We start from the raw sequence: 23,362 nt of genomic DNA, 5'->3' as shown, positions 1-23,362 counted from the left end.
CTCCCCCCAATACCGCAGCAGTACAGCACACGGCCCCGAAATGCTCTCTTCCAAGAGGCTGGAGATGCGAAGCAGGCCCGTTGCTCAGCTCCTCACCCTGCTCCCGGCCTGCTGGAGCCAGAGCCGCACAGCCACTCGGCCAGCACACAGGACGGTCCCCAGTTCAGTCTCAGGCAAGAGAGCAGGGACACGCTAAAGCCCGAGGGACGGACGATTACAGGAGTAAAGCCAACTTCGAGAAGCCCCTGGGGACACAGACTTCACAGGTGAGGGCAACATTCACTTCTATGTTCTTGTCTGTGTTTTATTTTCTTTCACTCAACAGAATAGGATTTTTGCATTTCAAAGCAGGTATGAGATGACGGCCACCTCCTTCCGCCCCGGCACCGGACAGCAGGCCTCTCCAGAGGGTCTGGCTCTCGGGCTGCTGTGCCCTGGTGGCTCCAGGAGGCGGGCATTTGGCAAGGACGCTCCAGGGCAGGGCCCCTGGAGGGCCAACACCCTCCCGGCTCTCTTTGGTATCTCAGGAAACAGAGGCAGCAGCCCCCCACCCCGGCCAGGCCCTGGCCCTCATCTGACGCCCAGTCCCAGCCTGCTCCCTGGAGAGCGGGGCTGCCCAGCAAGACCTGTCCTCGGCCCCCGACCCACGGCCCCCGGCGGGGTGTGGCCCGCTGCGCCGGCCCCGGCTCACTTCTTGTAGTGATTGGGGGCGTCCGCAAAGGCAAACTTCAGGCGGTAGGCCTCGGCCAGCAGCAGGCTGACGTCTTCGTCGCCCCAGTGCGCTGTGGGCAGGTTCTGAAGGAAGAGCAGCAGCTCCTGGGGGGAGAGAGACAAGCCCAAGTCAGAGCAGGTGACCAGCTATGGGGCGGGCGGCTGCAATTCAGGGGATCGCCTGGGTGGGGACTGGCTGGCGGCGGGCTCTGCCCACGGTGGGTACGTGCTGGGAGGGGGGGACATGCCCGGCAGCCCCTGTCACTGTCCCTCAGCCAGCACTCAGGGTTTCCAGGGAAAACCAGGCTGGAGACCCACCGCTGACCCAGCCCACCCAGGCTCGCCAGGCGGGCACTGAGCTCACCCCCTATAGGACACAGGACGTGCCTCAAGAGCTCACAGTTTAGAAACCAGAGAGAAGGATACTGAAGAAAGTGCTAGAAAGGACAGCATGACCGGGGCCATAGTGATACATGAGACCCACAGCCTTGCCCACGGACCAGCTCTTCTGAGGGACCGTGGCCCTTGTGCAGAGCGGCAACCCCCCGAAGGGCAGGTCTCGGGGAGCACAGGTCCAGCACCCGGAGGGTTCCGGCAGAAGTGGGGAGAGCTATGTGACCAGGATGGCTTCCTGGGCTGGGGCTCTCACAGGAGAAATGGGGGACTGGGCCGACAGGTCGGGCAAAGCCTGAGGCCAGACTCCCTCTCGGGAAGTGGGCCCACACTGTGTGGACAGCCCGGCGGGCCCTGGCTCTGGAGCACTGGGGCCTTCCCTCCAGCCTGCCCATCCCCCTAGAACCAGATCTGAGTGAGCCGGAAGGGTGGCCGGGGTTTCAGGGTGCTGGTGCTGGCCCTCGGAGGCTGCCAACAGAGGACAGGTGGCAGACGGGGCGTGTGACTTGGGCTGCCCCACCCTGCCTGCCTGGAAAGGCGCAGCACTGGGACACTCACACGGGTGCCGTCCACCGAGCCTCCTGTCCCCACAAGGCCGGGACGGGGCACACAATCAGGGGGTGCTGGACAGGACGGATGACGCATTCTCATCTCAGTCTAGTCCTCAGTACACACCCCTCTGCTAGCCACACGCCCTGTATCTGTAGGTTGGGGGTGGCCACGCTGTCCCACAGAGCCGGCCGCTGGGAGCACTCAGGCCACGGACTCAACAGCAGGTCTGGACCCAGCCCTGGCTGCTCTGCTATCTGGCTGGGAGGCCAGCCCAGCCACTGACTGCCTCGCGGCCTCAGGCTCCTCATCTGCAGAATGGGGTCCCAGTTCCCACGAGGGAAGGCCAGAACCTGGTGTGGAACGACACGGCGCCGTGGGTCCGTGAGCCGCACAGAGCCCAGCCCTACCGCGAGACGCGCCCCACGACTGTCCCCCGCGGCCGGCTCACCGCGGCTGCTTTATCCCCTTCCTCAAGCCATTTCCTTTTGCATTTTGGATACTTTCTGGGGGCCTTTAAATTGAATTCGCGGAGCAAATTTCACTGGCAGAATGTCCCCAGGGACAGATCAACATCAATCTGCTGTCTTTCACCATTAGCTGCAACTTACACGGACGCCAATCCAATTCTGAGCAGGTCGTAAATAAATACCTTTGGTTTTATTTTTAATCCACTTCGCTTCATATTATCATGACCTCGCTACTTGCAAGGTGAGAAGCAATGCCCTCCCATTACGGTACCTCACCGACTCCTCCGCACACGCACACTCAATTTCAGAATCTAATTTAGTCCCCCAGGCTTCCTGGATGGAGGGAGAATAGAAATGCCCAGCGCTTCGCAGTCTGCAATGCTAAAGAAGGAAAAATCTATCCGACTGACCTTTACGGGAGGCGAGGAACACAGCCCAACGCGTCCTTAAATACAGATTTCGCTTTCAAAAGGGCCTGTCTTATTTATGCACGGGGCAGAGTGTCTCCGATGCGGGAACCACGGCCCGGCGACTGGCCACGGGCTGCCTGGCATTGCCCACACCATTTGGGCAAAGGGCCATCGCTCATAAAGCTGCCACCGGTCATATCGCAGGGGGTTCGGCCCTCTCGGGGACAGTCGGCCTGTGGAGCAGTGGCAGGGCCGAGGGGCTGAGTCAGGGCCCGTCAATAGCCCAGTCCCGCAAACCTAGAGGGAAACTGAGGTCCACAGGCAGCACTCTGCCCTGGCAGCAGACATAAAAAGGAGAGGAAGTTCTGCCCAGGACACTGATGTCCGCAGTCAGACAAGTCGGGTCCCAGTGATATTCTTCCCGCCCTCCTGCACATTAGCCGAGCTGCGGTGAGAGCACATTCTGGTTCCTGCACCTGCAGCTCCCCGCCGGCCCATCAGCGCGCTGTCCACGGCGACACCAACTGTCCTGACAGCCGTGAGCAGTGGAACCGTCCCGCCCGGACAGCTGGAGGTCTGCAGCTCTGAGCCCTGCCCCTGGGTCAGGATCCGCCCAGGGAGCTCGAGAAAGCTGCGGGCCTGGGCATCCAGCCCAGCATCGCAGGATGGGCCCGGACACGCTGTCCCGCCTCTCGGGGCGAAGCACAGCTGGGACCCTGCACGTGGACGGCCCATCCCGACCATGTGGGTCGGAGGTGGTCTTCCCTCTGTCCGGGCCCTCCCCCAGGGAGGCCCCCCAGCGCCAGGTGGCCCCAGCAGAGCCACACTCATGCGGCCGCGGCACGGGCAGGGGCATCGTCGCAGGCCCTGGACGTGGGCCTGGCGTGAAGGTAGGCAGCTCACCATCGTAGACACGCCGCGCGGGCCACCTTCCAGATGGAAATCTGCCACTGCTGACTCCTGCCTCTGGTTGGGTTCCAAGAGGATCTCCCAGTGTTAAAGCTCAAATGATGTTTTTGCTTTGGGTCCTTCCACCAAAAGGTTGTATTTTTCCAGTCAGAGGAAGGACGCTGCCATCTACAAAGCAGGATTCTCTCTGGCGAGTACACCTGCCGCAAAGGACGACGTGGGGACACACCGGTGTGTTCAGGTATGTATGCTCGGGCTCCCGTACAGTGAAAAGGGGCCCTCCATGACCCCAGAGCTGCTGGTCTGGTTGGCCCTTTGCAGAGGCATCTGGGAGGGCAGGCGGCAGTGAGGGGCGGCAGCGAGCCACAGCTCAGCCGTCCAGGCCCCAGCCACACCGCCACCACGACCGCACGACCCTCTGTCACGGGGGGATCGCTCTCCCTGTGACGTCCTCAGGCCCGAGCACCCCCACAGCCCTGAAACAGAACGGCCGGCACGTGGTGGCAGTCAGGGAAGAGTCCGCTTGGCGACCCGGAGTCCGCGGCAAGCGCACACTTGAAACGCTGCGGAACTGCCAGGATTCAGACCCCGGTCGTGCCTCGGCAGGTTCCAGGCCCTGGGCAAGCCTCCTGGCGCTGTTCTCAGGTGCCCCCCTGCAACTGGGGACAGCAGCGCCCTCCCTCCGTGTTGCCAGCAGGTGCCAAGTGCCCGTGACGAGGCCGGCACATGGCACGCACGAGCGGGGCATCCCCGACTCGGACATTACCACCGTAATTACCGCGAGCGGCCAAAGTGACAGTCGCAGCGGCCGGTGCGTTTCTGATAAAAGAGCGAGCATCTGTGGGGAAACAGGTAGTTGAGGAGACAAGTTCAGTAAGAAATCGAACTCGTAGTGGGCGATCCGCCCGGGAGGGGGCGGGGGGCAGGACGGCCTGCTGCAGGTACCGGGGTGAGAACCCCCAGCCCTGGACGGGGTGCCCCCAGAGAGCCCCCGAAGCCCCGGGGCGGCACCGAGGCAGCATCTTCTACGAGGGCCGACGAACCCAGGAGGATGCTGCTTTTCATTCTCTTTGGCCCCAACCTTCAGCTTCTCAAGCCAGACACAAAATGAACCGTATTTAACTCAAAATCCTCCCAGAGGTCTGACTGCGTGTGAGCTTCGAGGAGCATCAAAGGAAAGATGATCATTCTGCCTCTGTGCCAGGACACCCACCGCCGAGTGGTGTCACACAGCTGAGTCCAGAGTCAGAGCTGACCGCCGGATCTCTGCAGGCCGCAGGGCCTCCCCTAACCGGGCGACAGCCCCAGTGCCCTCGCTGTGCAGGCCCCCCAGCCCAGGAACACACCTACGTCCCAGGGGAGGTGACCGACGCTCCCCTGGGCAACAGGAAGCAGGTCTGTCTGCGGAAGAAAGGCGGCGGCATGGCCAGCACCAGTGGCGGAGTGAACGGGAGAGAAAGGCACAGGTGAGAACCCAGGAAAGGCAAACGCTCCCGACCTCACGCGTCCGTCCATCCGTCCATCTGTCCATCCGTCCGTCCGTGCATCCGTCCATTCGTCCATCCATCCGTCCGTCCATCTGTCGGCCGGTGACCGCGCACACCAAGCCATGGGCATATCGCAGCAGCAGCAGCAGCCAGCAGCTCCGCCCCGGGCCCGGCCTGCAGGCGTACCCGCGCGCCCCGTGTGAACAGAGGTGGGTATCAGGTGACAGGTCACTGACCATAACGCAGATGACACGTAGTCCTGAGCAGAGTCACAGCCAGGCCTCCCGTCTGCCTGGCTACTGCAGAGTCCCTGCGGGGTGCGTGCCAGGGACGGTGCACCCCGGACTCCCGGCAGCCTGCACAAAGTACTGTGGAGTGCACCTTCACGGCTTCCATGTGGATTACAGGTTGGAAGGCTGAATCTTGGATTTCTGGCTCAATACAAAATGCGGTATTTCCCCTGGTTCTATTCCACTTCGGGAGGCAGCCAGAATGTTCACGGTCTCCCCCACAGCAGGGCTTACAGGGCGTCAGAGGGCACTGCTCTGCGGAGCACGAAGAGCACCGCGCCCCGCGGGCACCGGACGTCTCTGTCGATGCACGGACATATTCACTGCACGATTCTCCCCACTCCCCACGGGCTCCACTGAGCTCCTCAGTGACAGAGAGGACACTGCCCGGCTCAAGCCGGCCAGGTGGGGTGGGCGGGAGTAGGGACAGAGGTGGCTCCTGGTCATGGCCCCCTGCATAGTGCCCCTCCCTGGGAAGGCAAAGCCAGGGTTTCCAGGAAAAGAGGTGCCCCTGGAGGCCAAGGCTTAGGTCAGAGCAGTCCGTTCCCCCAGCACATCCTGCTGGGGAGCTGTGTGGTTCCTACAACACCTCCACAGGGCAGCGACCGTCCAGATCTATGCAGGATCCAACCACAGCCCTTATCACCTGGCTGAGATCTTCGAGGGCAAAGACTCAGACAGCCTCGGCCCCACAGGACTCAAACATCACAGTGCTCAACCGAGAGCAGCAGGGCGCGCGTCCAAACAAATGTGACTTCTGCATGGGCGGGTGGACAGACGGACGGACGGACGGACAGGGGGCACGGGTGGGTGGAGGGACAGGTGCATGAGTAGAAGGATGGATGGACGGGCGGATGGACAGATGGATGGCTGGGTGCGGGTGAATACAGAATGGAGGGAGGGAGGGGGAGGAGGGACGGGCAGATGAGTGGACGGACAGACGGAGGAATGGGCGGATGAGTGGACGGACAGACGGAGGAATGGGCGGAGGAGTGGACGGACAGACGGAGGAATGGGCGGAGGAGTGGACGGACAGACGGAGGAATGGGCGGAGGAGTGGACGGACAGACGGAGGAATGGGCGGAGGAGTGGAGGGACGGGTTGGAGGGAGGGAGAGACGCGCGGTGGGCAAGTGCGCGGATGTGGACGGACGGACAGACGGACGAGTGGAGGGACGGGCGGACGGGCAGGTGAGAGACGGGGGATGGGTGCAGGGGTGAGCGGGTGGGGAGACAGAGCGATGGACGGTGGGTCAGCAGGTGGACAGATGGGCAGACGGGCGGGTGGGCGGCAGGGAGGCAGACAAATGGGAACATTAACAAAACCTCCAGGACAGACCTGAAAGGAGCCCGCATGGCTCTGTCCTTCCCCCTCCGGAGTCCGGAGACGAGCTGCTTCCACAAGCAGCCAACAGACCCCGGCTACGGCGGCGCGGGGCTGTGCTCCCAGGGCCTAGCGGAGGGCCTGGCGCACAGGCAGCTTCTGTTCATAGCACCGTTACCGATCACACGGACGCGTGAGAACGAACACATCGCACGGCAGGGACCACTGTGACTGAGCCACACCGTCAACCAGTGCGACTCAGGTGAGCTCCGCAGGAACAGGGAATCGGACACACAAAACCGTCGTCTCTAAGGCCCTGGCCCGATGGTTTTCTTCCAACCTCCCTCCTTCAGGAAACACCACAAACTACCCAACTTTTCAAAGAAACCCCTTAGACACAAGCAACAAGACCAAGCCCCTTGACACAGACACTTGTTAAAATCTCCTCTGGTTCCTTCTCTTCTTGCAGAATCCTGGGGCTCACTTCTCACTGGGGAGGTCGGGAGGGGCTTCCTGAGGCAGCGGTGGAGGCAGGAGGGCCCAGGTGCGGAGCGGGACTGCCCGGGGGTCAGCATCAGCTGTGTGACCCTCGCCAGGGCAATCTCTTTGAACTCCAGATCTGGGGACAACAGCCCTCTGTTTCAAGGCCTGAAAGTGTGCCCGCGAAGGGCACATGAGCCCCACAGAAGCCAGCTAAAGCGGGGGGGACAGCGCCTAGGGGGACAGTTCCTAGGAGGCCTACAGTGAGCCCCTCCCTCTGGAGACCATGACAGGGGGAACAAGGCAGTCTGATCACGGCGCAGGCTGCGGAGTGACGGGGCCAGCCCTACCGGCACAGTGCTGCAGTCTGAGCCGCAGGCCCTCCAGATCAGCACCTGTTCAGGCTGCCCATGGGCCGGCAACTGCAAGGGGCTCATTTTCCAGAGAGGTCGCGTTTTCACAGCACTGACGAGGCGCCTCAGCACAGAGAACCGCACGGCCACCGGCCCGCCACCCAGCTGTGCAGCCCGGGGGCTACCGGGGCTGCAGGGAGGGAGAGCCAGGCAGGGGCACCTCCCCTCCAGGCCTGGCCGGCTGCCAAGCAAGGGCAGCTCCCAGGTACACCGGCCACTTCCTGCAGTGGCCCAGCTCGGCAACACTTGCTGTGATGGAGGGGACCCGTCTGAAAATAAGTGGTGCCAACTGGGAAGCGGGGCCTTGGAGGAGACGACTCGGCACACACCACTTGGAGCCTGAGCAGTCTGGTTTCTTCAGTTCATCTCTACGTATGCACAGCTCGGTTTCTGCTCAGAATGACGCCTGCCGCTCCAAGGAGGACAGCCGGCGTCGAAACTGCTGGGCTTCCTCTGGGGGGTCGCTGCTGCTCCCAGCCACCCATCTCCGAGTGACAGCGGTGTCGCCCGATAACGACCGTAAGAAGACATTAACGTGGCAGGGAGTGCCCGCGGAATCACAGGCTGGTATTGAGGAGTAAGACTCTAATCAAGAGTGATAATGTAACCGGAGATGTCACGTTATTTGACTTTGTGACAGGTGCACAGGCTGGTATGCATGTTCAGGCAGGAATTAAGTTTATTACAAAGGGATTATTTGGAGACATAAAACATGGCACTAAGAGCGGAGCTTCTCTCACGGCAACACCTGAATACAAATGTGTACCCGGGTACCTCGCGGCGAGTGCCAGGTCCTGTGCTGGGAAGCTAGCCGGAGCACTGGCGAGGGCGTCCTGCGGCCGTGGGGCAGGCTCACCACCCTGAGAGCCCCAGGAAAGGCGGCTTCACTCTGAAGCCTCCCACGGGAGCACTGTGGGAGCACGTGTGTTGAGGCTGCCTGCAGAGGCCCAGAGGGCAGTGACCCCACTGGGAGAAAATGCAGGAGGTGGACCCCCGCAGGGCAGCTCACAAGCCCGGAGCCATGTGCATCCAGGGCCGACCCAGCCTCGGCTAAGTCACAGGGCCCAAGTCCAGGCAGGGCCACCAGCTGGGACAGGCAGACTGAGCCGGCTCTGTGTTTGTCCCGGGCTTTTGTCAAACAAGGCAGCTGGAGTGACAGAACTGTCCCCTACAACCCTGAAGGGCCCCCAGGGAGGCGCTCTATGGACATTCCAACCAGGTCGACGGGAGAAGACAAAGTCTCCCCAGAAGGACAGCGGGCCGGGCAGACACACACTGCCTGACCCATCCCTGAGGGGAGCACGTCCAGGGACAACAGCCTGAGCCCTAAGTCAGAACACACACCGCGCACAGCAAGCAGGGCCAGACACAGTCACGGCCGCTTCTGGAAGCTGTCACTCCAGGCCATTCTTTCTCAGTGAGGGGCCGGGAGTGACCCCAACACGGTCCACCTGCACAGTGCCCTCACTCCCGTGTTCCTGGGGACCCCGAGCCTCCGAGCTACGGGGGGGTCGGGAATCCATTATGTGGCCACGACACTGACGACTCACTCCGCAGAGCGCCCCCCTCCCGGCATTCACCCTGAGAGGGGGCTGGGGCCCTCCGATGGGTGGACCCACTCAGGAAGCAATCTGGTCTCAGCCGTGAGGTTCACGGAGGGCACAGAGTGTGGGGTTTGCGGCAGAGGCACCCCAGCCTCCCCAAGGTCAGATGGAGCCCCAAGAATGGCTACCTCAGTGCAGAAGGAAAGATGGGGCCCTCAGCTCCCTCAAAAGGGCTGGCAAGAGTCCCACCTGTGGCCACGAGGGCCAGCACGGTGACCACAGGCCCCGGGGCTCAGCAGCAGCCTGTCCACACTGGGCATCCCCAGCGTTCCAGGTCCTGGCTGGACACCACTACCCCCGCCAGCACAGCTGAGAATCAGACACACGAAATAAGCTACGAGCAAATACTTCCCCTTTGCATGAGGAATTAAAGATCAATGTGACTTCCGTGTGCTTTAGCACAAAAAACAAACACCCTAAAATTGAATTGAGAAATCCTATCCTGTTTGTCCTGAGAATCCTCAAACTAATTAGGGGAAGAGAATGAACCTGCCATGCAGTCCGAGGGTCGTGAGGCAGCCCACCCTCTCCTCCCGCTCACCCACTCATCTCCCTCCGTGTCCTCTCAGTGGACCTTCCACGCAGACGGGTGAGGCCTCAGCCAGGACCCTACAGCCAAACGTGTGCCTGCCTCGTGCTGGAGCCTGCAGGGGCACAGGAAGCTCTGACAAGGGACCTGTGGTGACACTGGGCCCCTGGGACTCTCTGATGGGGGGATCTGGGTTGGGGGCTCTGGTCGGAGGAGGCTAGCACGCTGTCATTGTCACTTTGTCTGGACGACAGAGCGAGGGCCAAGGTGTGTGGGCCCCCTGCAGGATTCCCGCTCGCTGACACTATATGAGCAACTCGCCAGTGCCGGTCACATCGGGAGAAGCTGAGTGATCACCCAGGGTCTCCCACGGGTGGTGGCCAGGAGGGTCCGGCCCAGAAGTGCTGAGCAGCCTGAGCCTTCTGTGCCTGTGGCCCCAGGCTCCAGGTTTAAGGAGGCACATTACAGCCAGACCCCTAGAAGTCCCCTGCCAACTGAAATGGGCCGTCCCTGGGAAGGACCCTGAGCGGGGGTCGAGCAGGCGCTGCAGCCCAAGGAGGGGAGCCGGCGGGGGCACGTGGGCAGGGGAGACCGCGCGAGGCTGGAGTGAGCCGCAGCCCTAACGGACCCAGCTGCCACCCGCCCTCATGGTCCTGTCACTCCGCGGGGCTTCACCTCCCCGGCAAGTGGGGGTCTTAGAACCTCAGAGTCACCCTCCCCGTCCTTCTCCACCGCCCAGTCCCAGGGGCCAGCCTGCCCCCCTAGCGGGTCTTCCTGGCCAGTCTCTTCCGGTGCAGACGGTGCTGGCGGAGCACAGGCCTGACGAGGAGCAGACCACGGCTCCCCTTCGTACAGGAGACCCTCGCCAGCAGAGAGCGAGCCCGGGAGGCTCGGGGGTGCACGACGGCCACATCAGACACTCGGGCGCTGGCTACACAGGCACAGAAAACACAGAGAGCGGACAAAACCACCGTGGGGCAGGAGAGGCTCTCCACAAAGAAGGTCCAGGAGCTTGGCAAGCAACCCAACCAGCAAAGCTCAGGTTTGGCGAGAGGACACAGCCTCGGGGACACGGCTCTCCCGTGATTCCCCGTCCAGCCTTGCGGCCGAGTCCGTCCCCCGTCTCAGCCTGTCTCTGCCACGCCGCCGGGGCTCATTCTCAGCGAGGCTGCGCACGGGAGGAGGGCCCCCAAGGAGCGCGGGAAGTCGGGGGGCTGCCCAGAGCCAGCCCGGCAGCCGGACACGCCTTCCTGAAACGTGGCCTCCCGCTCTGCCCACGGGCGGCCCAGGCCCGGCCGGCGCCGCCGTATTTCCGCACCAGATCTGACGGGGGTCCATGGGCGCGGAGCAGCAGACCGCGCGCGACAGCTGAGAGTGAGACATTTCAGTAAGGCCCAAGATGTAATTACATTTCTTCAGGGGCTGAACAGATGAGCTTCTCCAAGTTTATCTGCCTCAGATATCAAACACCATTAATGAGATAATAAGGGCCTTTCAATTAATGATTTGAATGGTGGGTGTAATTTTTTCCTTAATGGCAAGACGAATTCACAGGCAGAAAGGAGCAGAGAGTCACGGGCAAAACCCGCGTCGTGATGTCGGCCGCCCTCTGCCCCCCCGCGGCAGCCAGACGGCTGGGCTGGGCACAGGCCCACGACCGAGGCTCAAAGGAGGGGGACTGAGACGTGAGGCTGAGACGAGACCCTGCTCTCGACAGGAGATCCTGCCTTTGTGAAAGGGGGAGCGGGACACAGCCACGTCCCGGGTCAGCTTGACGACCCAGGGGTTTATGACAGGGCACAGGGGATGTGTCCCCTGCAGCCAGCCTGAACTGTTTCCGGCCAGCAAGAGCACCAGGAGGGTTACAAGTGTGGTTACGATGGTTCTCTGTCCTCGGCTTTCCTGCTGTAGCGGGGCGGGGGATGCCAGGCGGGGCCCAGAGCAGCCTACACAGCCCGACTGCAGGAAGAGAGACAGTGTCCTGGGAGCAGCCCGCAGGGCCAGGTGCTGCCCCAGCATCTCCCCACTCCACAGCACAGCTGGGGCCCCTCTGGCAAACACTGAAACCTGGACTGCGAGTGACTGGCCCCTGGTGTCCCACACATAGGCTGGGGGTACTAGGACCATGGTCCTAGGACGAATCCCAGGGACCTGCCGAGTCTCTGCCCCTCACAAGCAGACCGACACGCAGCCATCAGTCGCATCAAGCTCATTTTAAATGAAAACATGGAAAGATTTTTGTGATTTTGCTTTGAGGTTAGCTGCCAGGGGCCCTGGTGAAAAGCATGTTGGTTTTCAAGACGTCCTGTGTGCCCCTGAGGTCTGCCATGGAGTGGCGGAGTCTAACCCAGTCTGTGCTCAAGGACCAGCAGGTCCGGAAACCGTGAGCCTGCGCGGTTAGCGGAATGGACAGGATGCTATTTGCTACGTCACCACCTGAACATTTGCTAAGGTCACTTTCCAGAGTCCAATTTTCTCACATGGCTCCTTGAGACCGCAGTGGCCCCAGGCCCCACGCTCACACACGGGCCCTGAATGAGGCCAGATCTCGAGGTGAACGCGGCGTCCATCCCAGGGAGGTCAAGCGCTGGATTCCAGCAGAAACACAACCACTTGCTTATCCTGACATGAGTCACTTAGGTCACGTGGCATTTCCACAAATGCCTCCCTGACACGTCCCATGTGGCTGGGCGGTGGCAGCCCGGACCCCCGACAAGCCCATCAAGGACGGGAGCGACCCTCTCCCAGGCGGCAGCACTAAGCTGCTGGGGACGGGGACAGCCAGCTTGACTGGCTGGGGGTGGGGGATCCAGTCTCACCAGCCGGGCTCCAGCAGGTGCTGTGACGGGTGCGGCAGGTGGACAGGGAGCCCAGGAGGCCACACGACTGAGCCCGTCAGGACACTCCCCTACAGGAGTCCGAGGGTACGGCAAGATCTTCAACATGTGCAGGTAAGTGGGGTCCGAATATCAGAGCCAGAGGGAGCCGAGCAGACGCCCACGCCTCCACGTGGGGAGAGCCTCTGTGTCCCTGGGGGCCCCCACAGCCCCTGGGGCCAGGACTTCTGGGGCTGAAGGCCAGGGTCCTGGGTTTTCAAAGGTTCTAGTTTGTTGAAATTCTCTGCACGATGGAACAGATGCAAACAAAACAGATCAAACTCGGACGGATCAGAAATGCGGGCCGAACAGGAGCCCACCTTCCCACAGGCACCCCAGGGAGAAATGCAGCAGCCATTCATAACGTACGGAAGTTTTCTGACGGGAAAAGCTGGAGCCTTCCAGAGCACACGGGCTCACTGGCTGCTCCAGCTGGACAACAATCTGAAGGTCACCAGACGCCCAAACTGGGGGGTGGGGAGGACAGAGATTGGCAGAGGGGCTGGCAGAAAGGGGGCAGGTGAGGCGCCGGAGCCCACTGACACAGCTGGCATCGGGGCGGCAGCATGGGGTGCACGGAGAGAAAGTGGGGGCCACAGAGGCCAACCACCACTCCACGGTCTGCCCAAGTACACACGCGACATGCCCCTCTCGGGCCTCCCTGGATGTGGCCCTGATTGGGGGGCCCAGAGGCCCAGCTCTCCTAAAGCAGGAGACCAAGCAGCACCAGGAGTGCCAGGCCCCGAGGGAAGGGGGCTCTCCCGAAGCACAGGGACCCCGGTCCCAAGGATAACTGGGTGCAGAACACCTGCCATCGACCTCCCGGGACACAGCAGATCTCAGGAGCTGCCAGGACGAGTCCGGGACCGATTTACGGGAACCGGGACGGCTGCGAACACTGGGGCTGACAGAGCGGGTGCAGCGCCGAACTAGGGGACTCCGCATGAGTGACGGTGGCATGGCCACGAGGAGCAGCCCCACCCGGCATCTGGCCAGGGCCCCCAGTGGGGGAAAGGGGTCCCACGGGGTCATGTGTGTCTGTGTGTGTCTGTGCGTGTGCATGTGCGTGTGTGTGTGTCCAGGCAAGGCCTCCAGGAGGAGAGGCGCCGAGGAGAAGGGGCAGCCAGTGGACGGTAAGAAGGCCGGTCTTCCTGCTGCAGAAAGTCATGAAAGCTGAAAACCCAAGAAAGAGCTACTTACGCTGGCAGAGATAAACACAAAAACAGAACGACTTAAAAGGCTGCAAGTGGCCGTCTCTTGATCTGGGAGGAAGTGGGGAGAGGCGCATGCTTGGTAAAAAGCCTTCTAGAACGTTTTGTCTTTAAGAACCACACACACGCGGGCACCCGGGGCTCTGCTGGCTAAGCGCCCGACCCCGGATCTCAGCTCAGGTGCTGATCTCGGGGTGATGAGATTGAGCCCTGTGCTGGACTCTGTGCTGGGTGTGGAGCCTGCTTACAGCAAAATTAAATGAAAATAAAAGTAAAAATCATGCACCTGAACACCTTTAATACAATAAACGCCATCATGAAATGGAAGTGGTGGCGGCAGGAATACCTGGGTCAGGCCCCGCCCCCAAGCCCTCCCCTCTCCGAGCCCGGAGCCGCCCCGCGGAGCTCGCTTCCCTGAGTCTACCGAGACGCCTGGGGCCTCTGCCGAGGGCAGCGAGCGTCGGGGAAACAACGCGCCAGCACCTGCTTACCGTAGGGGTGCCAGGCTCCTACTGAACCTCCCGCAGGACGCACAGCTCTCAGGAAGTGAGCAGAGACCCCTCACCGGCAGGACCCACCACACAGAGTCCAAGCATCCCCTCCTAAGAAGCCACCGTATTCGTTCGAGCGTAGGGTCAGGAGAGAGGAGGAACACAGGGCGTCTGGAGGAGACGAGTGGACGTGTCCCCGGCTGCGCTCTCGGGCCGGCAGGTCAGGGATACGTGTTTCCACTCGGGCCGAGAGTCACAGAGTTTGCCTGTCACACACACCTCCCTCGGAGCGCCCTGAACACGGAGGACGGACGGGCGCCCGGCTGGGGCTCGTGCTGTCTCTCCCGGAGCCAGGGGTGGGGACAGGGCGCGGCCTGCGTGCTGCCCCGCAGTCACCGGGATCCCACAGGCTCAGGTGCCCCCAGCTCAATCCCACAGGGAAAATAAAACCCACCGCAGAGAGAGATGATTTAGTTAAAATAGAGATATGTCTGAGGACAGTCACTGGAGAAAATCGATTTTCTCCAATCTTGTGCAGACTCCCATCTCCCTCAAAAAAATGCCTGGGGAATTCCAATCACCGCAAACAAAACAATCAGGGGAGGAGCGTCAGGGGCCGGGGGCTGGGGGCCGGGCAGGCAGATCCCAGCCACAGCCACAGCAGCCACAGGGGACGGGACAGGGACGGGAAAGGGTGGGTTAGGAGTGGGCAGGACGGGACAGGACACTCCTGCCTCCCCCGTCATGGAGTCTCGCCAAAGGCCGCTGCCACCCCACAAGGCTCCCGGTGCAGGGAGCACTGGGGAGCCGTGGGGCAGACACCGGGGCAGCGGGATGGGCAGCAGGTAGGCGGGCAAGGAGAGGCCTGAGTCCCTTCAATCAGGGATCTGAGTCCGGCCCACACAGCTCAGGGCGGACGGGCCGGGGAGACCACCTGTCCCAGGGAGACGCCCACCAGGCACATCCCGCGAGGCCGCTGCCCCTGGACTTGTCCCAGCAGAGGATACGGGCAGTGCCACCCCCCGTAATGACGGGGAGGGTACAGCTCAGCCACGCAGGAAACCCCAACGCCGCACAAACAGGGCCTTCCTCCGCGACAGTGGAAGCACCAGGGGTCTGGTTCCACAGGAGACACAGGAGGGTTTGCTTCATGACCATTTAAGCAAATCTCCGCGTGCAACGAAGACGGGCCTGTTGTTCAGAGATGAAAAGCCGGGATCGATTCCTTCCCCGGCTGGGTTGGTCAGAGACTCCGAGTGTGCGCGTGCGTGTGCACAGCAGCTCCGAGCCCCTCCTCCGTCCGTGGCCTCACGCACCCCTCCAGCAACCGCATGAGCTCAGACGGCAGGATACCCCTGCTGTCCCCTTGCGACAAGGAGACAAGGAAGCGGAGGCCTGATGCTCCCAAACTGTCCCTTCACCGTCCGGCCTCCCCTTCCGGGTTGGTGGGCGGAGGCCCCACACGCCCCGCGACCTGGGCACGGCTCCACAGCACACGGGGCCACGCAGCAGACACAGACACACAAGCCCCACACCACACACAACCACACACGGCCACACAGGCCCCACCCTCACACACACACACAGCCATCCACGGGAGCGCGCGACAGCACAACAGTCCATGGGAAGATTTGCTTTCAATTGACCTGATTTTGTCTTTAAAATGTCTTGAAATGATCAAAAAAGAGACAATTGATCTTTACTCTGGCATTTCGTGACATTTGCTGCTTCAGACGAACACAGGATGGAACACAAACCGCGCGGAACCGTCCGTCCGCCGCGGGGCGCCCAGCACTGCGGGACGGATCCGGTTTGACGGAGTCCGGACCCCTGCGTGGGGCCGCGTCTGGCCCGCGAACTCATCAGCTGGAGGGGGCATGCGTGCGCCGGGGACGTGGGCAGCAAGGACTTGTCCGCGAGCACGACGGAGCCCCACGTGAAGGTGGGCAGAGCAGCGGGTGCTGCGCGTCCTTCCACCGCCCCACGTGGGGGGGAAAACCGCCCGGAGTGTCTGCACGGACTCTGACCTTTCCGACTTCCAGGCAAAGGGGACAGCGGGATGGCCCAAAACGGACAGAGGCGCCACCCCAGGCCTCCCAGAGGCCTGAGCTGGCAGGACCCACAGGGACAGTCAGCAGCCTCCTGGAGGGGCTGGCACGTCCTGGGCAGCCGCACACAGCCGTCCCCCGGAGACGGGACAGCCCTCCCAGGCGTGTGCACGCGGCTTCCCTCCACCTGCCTCCGCAGGGACTTCTAAAGCTAGAGCTGAGCCCGAGGCCCGGAGGCCAAGCAGACACAGGTGCGAGTTCAGGAGCGTCTGCTCTGAGGCTGCCCGTGAGGCTATGGCCAGGGGAGCACCGGGGCCCCCACGGCTGGCGGACAGGCCACAGGGAGGCCACCTCGGGTCACTCCTGCACGCCGGGCCCCACAAGGGCTCCGAGAAGCGCAGGCTTTGGGTGCTGCTGCTGCATTTCTGTCTCTCAGTCCGAGACGCCCCACAAAGCTGTTCCTGACCACAGATCTCTGAGGTCTGCAGGGGTGCACCTCGGGAGGCATGCCCAGTGCAGGGCTGCGCCGGGCAGGGGCTCAAAGGTCACATCCTGGACTGCGGCCCAGTCTGGACAGGGATGCCGTACAGCTGCGAGAGATGACCTCATCTACCCTACCCCATGGAAGGGGACAGGTGACAGGGCACAGAGAAGCCCCACCCAACAGAGAGCGCGCCCCACAGGCTGGCTGTGCAGCGGACAAGAAGGCCCCATCGCGGCACCTTGGCAAAGGAAAGGGATGGTCTCAACAGCCCGCAAGCAGCTTCAGAAACTGTTCTGGGGCGTGGGGGGCGGTGGCCAGAGTCTAGGCTCCTCCCTCTTCACGCCACCGTTCGACCTTTCACCTTCTCCCCAAGGTCCCCCTTTCAGGGAGCAGCCATCCCCACCCCAACACACACGGGCGCCCTGCGTCACCGAGGGTCCTCGGAGGGCAGCATGTGCTTCTCGCCTTTGAGGACCGTAGGGGTGTGAGCAGCCACACATGTGCGTGAGCTGAGCGACACACGGGGCCACAGGGATCCCACTACAGAGGGACCCCTGCTGTGGGATCAAGAAAGGGCCCAGGTCGCAGAGGCCAGCGCCCCTGAGCACTGGCTCCGGGCCGGACCCCTCCCCGAGTGGTCTCCCCCCCCTTCACCTGGGAACGAACCCAAGGGGAAAGCTCCGTTGACCCCATAGTGAGAGAACGTGGAAGATGTTTCAGAAGTTCAAGTAAGAAAGAAGATATGCAGAATGGCCCTGACCAAGACTCAGTAAGGCTCACGCTGTGACCTGCTTCTGTTCCGTCTTGTGTGTGTGCACGGAACACAAGCACACTCCGGCCATCCTTGTATCTACACAGACACGTCGATCGGCATGTGTGTCCCGCATGTGCAGAGTTGATGCACGCGTGCGTGCCGCGTGCGTGTTTCCCTGTGGCTGGGCACCCGTGTCTCGTGCCGGCACATGCAGATGTGCCGTACACACGTGCGTGTGTAGATGAGACACATCTACACACAGACACACACAGACGTGTAAGTTCAGACCCTGCTTTTCCCTCGCACGGCATGTGCTGGGAGCGCGTCCCCACATCGGAGCCAGGCTCTGAGGACAGGACTGGGGTCAGCTGTGAACACTGCAGGCAGCAAGAGACCCGTCCTCCTCACCCCGGATACGCAGGGTGTGGTCGGGCTGTTTTCACAAAACCATCAACAAGGGGCATTATCGGGTGCAGGCAAGGCTCCGGACTAAGTTACAGATGGCTGTCACCCCGCGGGAAGGCAGGAGCCCGCCGGCCCGTGCAGGCCTCACCTGTGGAGGGCGCCACTGATGTCCCGGGTGCCGTCCGTTTCCCACCTCAATTCCTCATGACCGACCCGAGCGCCACACGAGCCCGCCGCACAGCTGCGTGAATTCTCCTGCGGACCAACCGCCGCCGCGCTCCGTCGGCGAGTCACACGAGCCCTCCGTATTCTACAAACGTGGACTCCATCGGGGCCTGTCAGGGAGTCCCTTCCTGGTTTCCACTGCCTTTGACCTCGGAGGATGCGCTTCAGAGGGACAGCCGTTCACGACGGCAAGGCTGTGCTGACCGCGGTCCCTCCAGAGAGCCGGCGTCTTCTCGGGTTGGGCCCTGGACTCTGGCCGTCGTCCGTGCACACCGCAGGGAGGGGTGCGGCCCTCGCACCACGGCTGACCCCAGAGCGGGGGCGCTTCGCTCTCACTCCTGCTCCACCGAGAGCCGGGCTCAGACCAGCCGGGCCGCACGCCAGGTCCGTCTGTCTGCTCTGCTTCACTGTGGGGTTCGGGGGTCCTCACTCAGGCGAAGGGTCTCTGACGCACCCCCACCTGCTCAGACCCCTTCCTCCTCCACCCTGCGCCAGGCTCCGGGCCTCCCCCAGCAGAAGCGGCAGGGGCCTTCACAGCAAACACCAGTACGGGTGTGAGCTCACTCCCTGGAGAGTCCCGCATCCAGAAAACCTATTCTTCATGTCCCTGGCGTGTGTGTGTCTGCGCGCACCGGACGGGGCAGGAGCCCGGAGCCTCTGCTGAACACGGACCCATCGTACCCCAGACAGGCGCGTGCTGCCAATGCGGAGGGGACAGTCCGCAGTGTCCCCTGCATATCGCTGGCTACTGACCACAGACATCTTCAGCGTGTTGAGATAAGGATTCTTTTAGTTCTGTGTTAGGGTAGAGTTGTTTTTTCACAATTAAATGCAGGAAAAGCTACTACAGTTCATAAGAAACCGTGAGACTGATGCCCCTGGCTGACAGCTAGGACGTTCCACCAGCAGCGAGCAGAAGCATTAGTGCAGCAGATGTGGCTCATGAGGGGCTGGCCGCAGGGCTGACCCTTGGCTGGCATCCGGAACATGCTCTTGAGGTGATCCCTCCATGGGAAAGCTGGGGCTCCGTGCCAGCCCCCGGACACCGCTGGTACAGCATTTACAGTAAGCACCAGCTTTGCTTCTGGAATCTACCATCTCGGTGACCTGCCCCCACTGAAAACCCTGGGCTCTCGGTGTCTTCCGGGCTTCCCAGGGCAGAGACGAGGCTCCGCTCTGCGTGGCTCCCGTGGGAAGGGCACAAGGAGCCTGCAGCCCGCTCCCCTCCCTCTCCTCCTGGGCACCTTCCCCCGACAGACCAGCCGCCCATCTCTGCCATGCTGTGGTGACAGACCTCGGCCATGAGGAGGACCCTATGCCGAGGCTCATGAGCCCCTCTAAGGGAGTCCCGAAAACGTGGGGTCCCGACACCCAAGGATTTGTCAAGAGCAGATCAGCTCAGAATTCCTGGGAAACTTTTCAACGGAATATTTTTATTTAATCTATTAACAGGTTAAATCTGCTGCTACTTTAGCAAGGATATTGGTATTTCTACCGTGAAGCGTAACTAGATTCTAATTTCACTCTTGCAGGGGCGGCCCTTCATATGAATAAATGCAGAATTCCTCTACTCAACCCATGCTGACGTTCCTGCCTTCCTGGGTCAGGGCCGAGGGAGCCCGGTGAGCAGGGCCGGGACAGGCCCTCACCGCGCAGTGGTGCACATGGTCAGCTCGGCGTGCAGACAGACACACAGAACAGACAGAGATCAGTAATGATCCAGAGTGAGATGGGCCGACAGGAGGGAAGCGCCCGGGCAGGCGGCTCTGAGCAACAGAGGCCGGTTCTCCATCCCCCTCTGCAAGTCTCAGGGCACACGGCAACAGGTTCTTGGCATGTTTGAGAGAACTCACTGGAAAGACGGGTTCTGACCTCAGAATTGTATTTAAAGGTAAGACTTTGGAAAACGTTGGAACTTACCGAAAAATTATGGGTCCAGTCAAGGGTTGTTTTTTCCCTTCATCTTGTGGCAATTCCGGCATTTTCTATGCTCCCTAAATCTCTGCACTCGGCCTTCCCAAAACCCAGGAGGACAGCTGTTTGCACCCGCGTGTCCGGGTCTGCGGTAAAGGCTGCCTGCTTCACTGACATCTGTGCGTGCCTTCTAAGTGAGATGCTTTTTTTTTTAAGACTTCATTTATTTGTCAGAGAGCGAGCGAGCACTAGCAGGGGAGCGGCAGGCAGAGGCAGAGGGAGAAGCAGACTCCCTGCTGAGCAGGGAGCCTGACACGGGACTCGATCCCAGGACCCTGGGATCACGACCTGAGCTGAAGGCAGACACTTAACAGCGGAGCCCCCCAGGCATCCAAGATGTTCTTAGCTCTACCGCGAGCCCCATTCCCTGACCCTTCATTTATGTGTACTAACCCCTTACCACCTTTATCCCATGTTGACTTTACTTTTCCGGAGCTAACTTCTTGAGTTAAAGGGTTAGTATATTTTTAATGTTTTTACATAATAAAAGTACGCTGGCTGAGAGTTTGTGTTCATCACGTCTCAAGCGTTTTTTTGTTATGTTTTGTTTTTTTGGTAAGGTTTATTTGGGGGGGGGTGGGGCTCATTTATTTCTCACCCGAGGGAGCGAGCCCGTGAGGATGAGTGGGGGAAGGGCAGAGGGACCACCTCAAGCCGCCTTTCCCCCGAGCACGGGGCCGGACATGGGGCTCGATCCCACAACCCTGAGATCAACCAGAGCCAAAACCGAGTCAGGCGCTCAGCCGCCTGTGCCCTCCTAAAAGCCACTCCGTGTTTCCGGGGTCACTTTCTTCCTGCGCGGCCTCCGCAACCCCTACATGCCCGATTCTTCTGTTTCAACTTCGCCAGCATCTCGCCGGAAAGGGTCACGCTCAGCAAATACAGCCCGCGCCACTCCAGCTTTCCAGACTTGGACATTCACTGCTGAGGTCAGAAGATCCGTTCTGCAAATGTTCCACAGAAACGTGGAAGATGCGACTGCGGTCTGCACAGCTCTCACCGCCCAGAGCTCTCGGGCCGCCCCGGCCTCTGCATCTAGACTCGCCATAACCTCCCCCTGCTCCCGATCAGACCCGCTGTGTCTCCCCCTGCGCTTGCTTCATCTGAGTCTGTTTCATGCGGTTCCGAATTCAAGTCTAACCTACAGACAGAGCAGCACACAGATCAAGGCCTCAGTGAAGGAGCCCTGGGCCCACCCTCCCCCGGCATGTCGCGAGGCCCACCAAGAAGCCCAGAGGCGCTGCTCGGACCGCGTGTGACATCAACCCCCCCTGCTCTGTTTAACATTTCCTCGTCACGGCCTGATGGGAATCCTGCCAGCCCTGTTTCCTTCCGGTCTGTGTCCCCTGCCCATGGCCACCCCTCCCCCGGCATGTCGCGAGGTCCCTAGGTCCTGGCTGCCGTCCCCCGGCATGTCGCGAGGTCCCTAGGTCCTGGCTGCCGTCCCCCGGCATGTCGCGAGGTCCCTAGGTCCTGGCTGCCGTCCCCGGAGTCTGTTCCCCTCACCCCTCCCTCAGAGCTCCTTGCCCCAAAGTCCTTCTGGGGCTGCATCCCGGGCCTCTTCCCCATGCCTGCAGCCCTCGGGACACCGTGTTAGGTGTTAGGAAAGACCAGGAGTCCTCCCTGGCTCTGTCCTTCTTAGGCTGTCTCCTGATGGCCACCCCAACCTAGCCCCCACCCCCGGGCCCTTGCACTCAACGTGGGCCTCACCAACGTACTCCCAGCTGCAGAGCAGGCTGTCCTCAGCGAGGCCCTGTCCTGGGTTCCCCGCCCTGCTCTATGCCTCTGTGGCAGGCTCCTGCCCCAGCCCCACAGCCCCCTGTCCCGGGCCCAGCACCGTCACGCCCAGCCAGCCCACACACATCAGGGGAATGGAGTCTGGGGACAGACTGCGCAGGGCCTGGCCCAGAGGGAGGGCCCCGAGGGCTGTGCTGGACCGGCCCGGGAGAGCCTCCAAAGCCAAGGTACACCGCCTGCCCGAGTTCAGGGAAACCGAACGCAGCGGGCACAGCCTATCGCCCCTGCTCCAGCACCCGCCGCACGGCCCCGATGGACACCAAGGGAGTCTCCTTGCTTCTGGGAGCCGCTCTCCTCGGGCAGGGACTCTGCTCCTATGAAAATGACATAAAGCAACACTGTTTCCCAAGGGGCACATTACAGGTCTGCAGAGTGCGCATGGGGGCTTCTAAAGCCTCGTGCCGGGTATGTTCTCCTGCTGGAGACTTGGGGTCTTGATCTCAGTCCTGCGGGCTGTCCTTCCTGGGTGCACTGGCTGTCCTAAAACGCGGGATTACAAACACGATTCCCCACACTCACCAGGACGCCAAAGGCTCTTTAGTTTCTGCTCTCCTGTGTCCTCCCCCACTTACCTCAGTCCTCCACAACCTGCTGCCTCCTTCGCACCAGGAGCTCATCCAACCCCGCGACACTGATGCCCGGGTCCTCCCCGTGCTCTGCACGGGCTCCACTCATCCCCTGGCCCCGCGAACCACAAGCTCGGGAGCGGCACCTGAGAAGGCCGGCAGCCCGCTCCGGGCCGCTCCCCACGCGAACCCCCCACTAGCACCGGGCAACGTCTGCAGCCAGCGCCACGCGGGGCTCCCGCACTGGGAAAACGCGGCACACTAAGGATCCATGGGACTTGGCGACACATCTTCCAGACCACCAGGAACGCTGCCTCCAGGGGTCACCTGCCCCGTGGCAGACCCCAGGCCGCCCCCTCAAAGGGCTCTTGTGTGAAGAGCGGGAAGACGGGAGGCCCCACCGGGCCCGGGGCTGGCCTCCCCCGACCTCACCCAGGTCCCTCGCCTGCAGGGCTGGTCCCACCCCTGGTCCCCCAGCCCAGGGGGTAACAGCTCTGCGTCAACCCCTTCCGGCACTACACACCCAGGAGCACAAGCTGCCTGGCACCCTCCCCATGACCCAGGAAGGGGATCCTGGCGGCACGTCCTCGTCTGGGGAGCAGGGGAGGAAATGGTGGCAGAGCAGCAAAGCCCCTTTATAAGGCGGCTCATTGGTCACGAGTCCCCAACCTGGACTCAAGGTCCATTTCCCAGGCACATGTGGCTCAGGCTGCTGAGGGTCAGGCCTCAAGAATGACCCCTGGGGGCGGTGACAAGCCTCCCACTCTAGCATGTTCTCACGCAGCCCCCAGGGTCATGAACCCCGGTTACCCCGCGTTCTCACCTCCCCCCACAAGGCAGAGCCCAGGAGGGAGGCGATGAGAGTCCTACACAGGGTCACTGGGGAGAGCCCCGGTCCCCTCGTATCACCTGTCCCCCAGCAGACGCTCAGGGAGTCAGCCCAAGCACAGCAGCATGTGTGGG

General features: G+C 61.9%; 1 protein-coding gene across 5 annotated transcripts in view; it reads right to left on the bottom strand.

Moving 5' to 3' along the window:
* Positions 1 to 278: 278 nt before the first annotated feature.
* Positions 279 to 23,362, bottom strand: part of TBC1D22A (TBC1 domain family member 22A) — a 297,090-nt gene continuing 274,006 nt past the window's right edge. For all 5 annotated transcript variants that reach the window (XM_059187298.1, XM_059187299.1, XM_059187296.1 and 2 more), the window contains one exon: positions 279 to 816. In XM_059187298.1, coding sequence (XP_059043281.1) covers positions 688 to 816 — 129 coding nt within the window. In that variant the 3' untranslated portion in view covers positions 279 to 687. The remainder of the gene's footprint in view (positions 817 to 23,362) is intronic.

Source organism: Mustela lutreola, chromosome 8 (genome assembly GCF_030435805.1).
Source record: "Mustela lutreola isolate mMusLut2 chromosome 8, mMusLut2.pri, whole genome shotgun sequence".
NCBI lineage: Eukaryota > Metazoa > Chordata > Mammalia > Carnivora > Mustelidae > Mustela > Mustela lutreola.
This window is presented reverse-complemented; position numbering and strand designations above follow the sequence as displayed.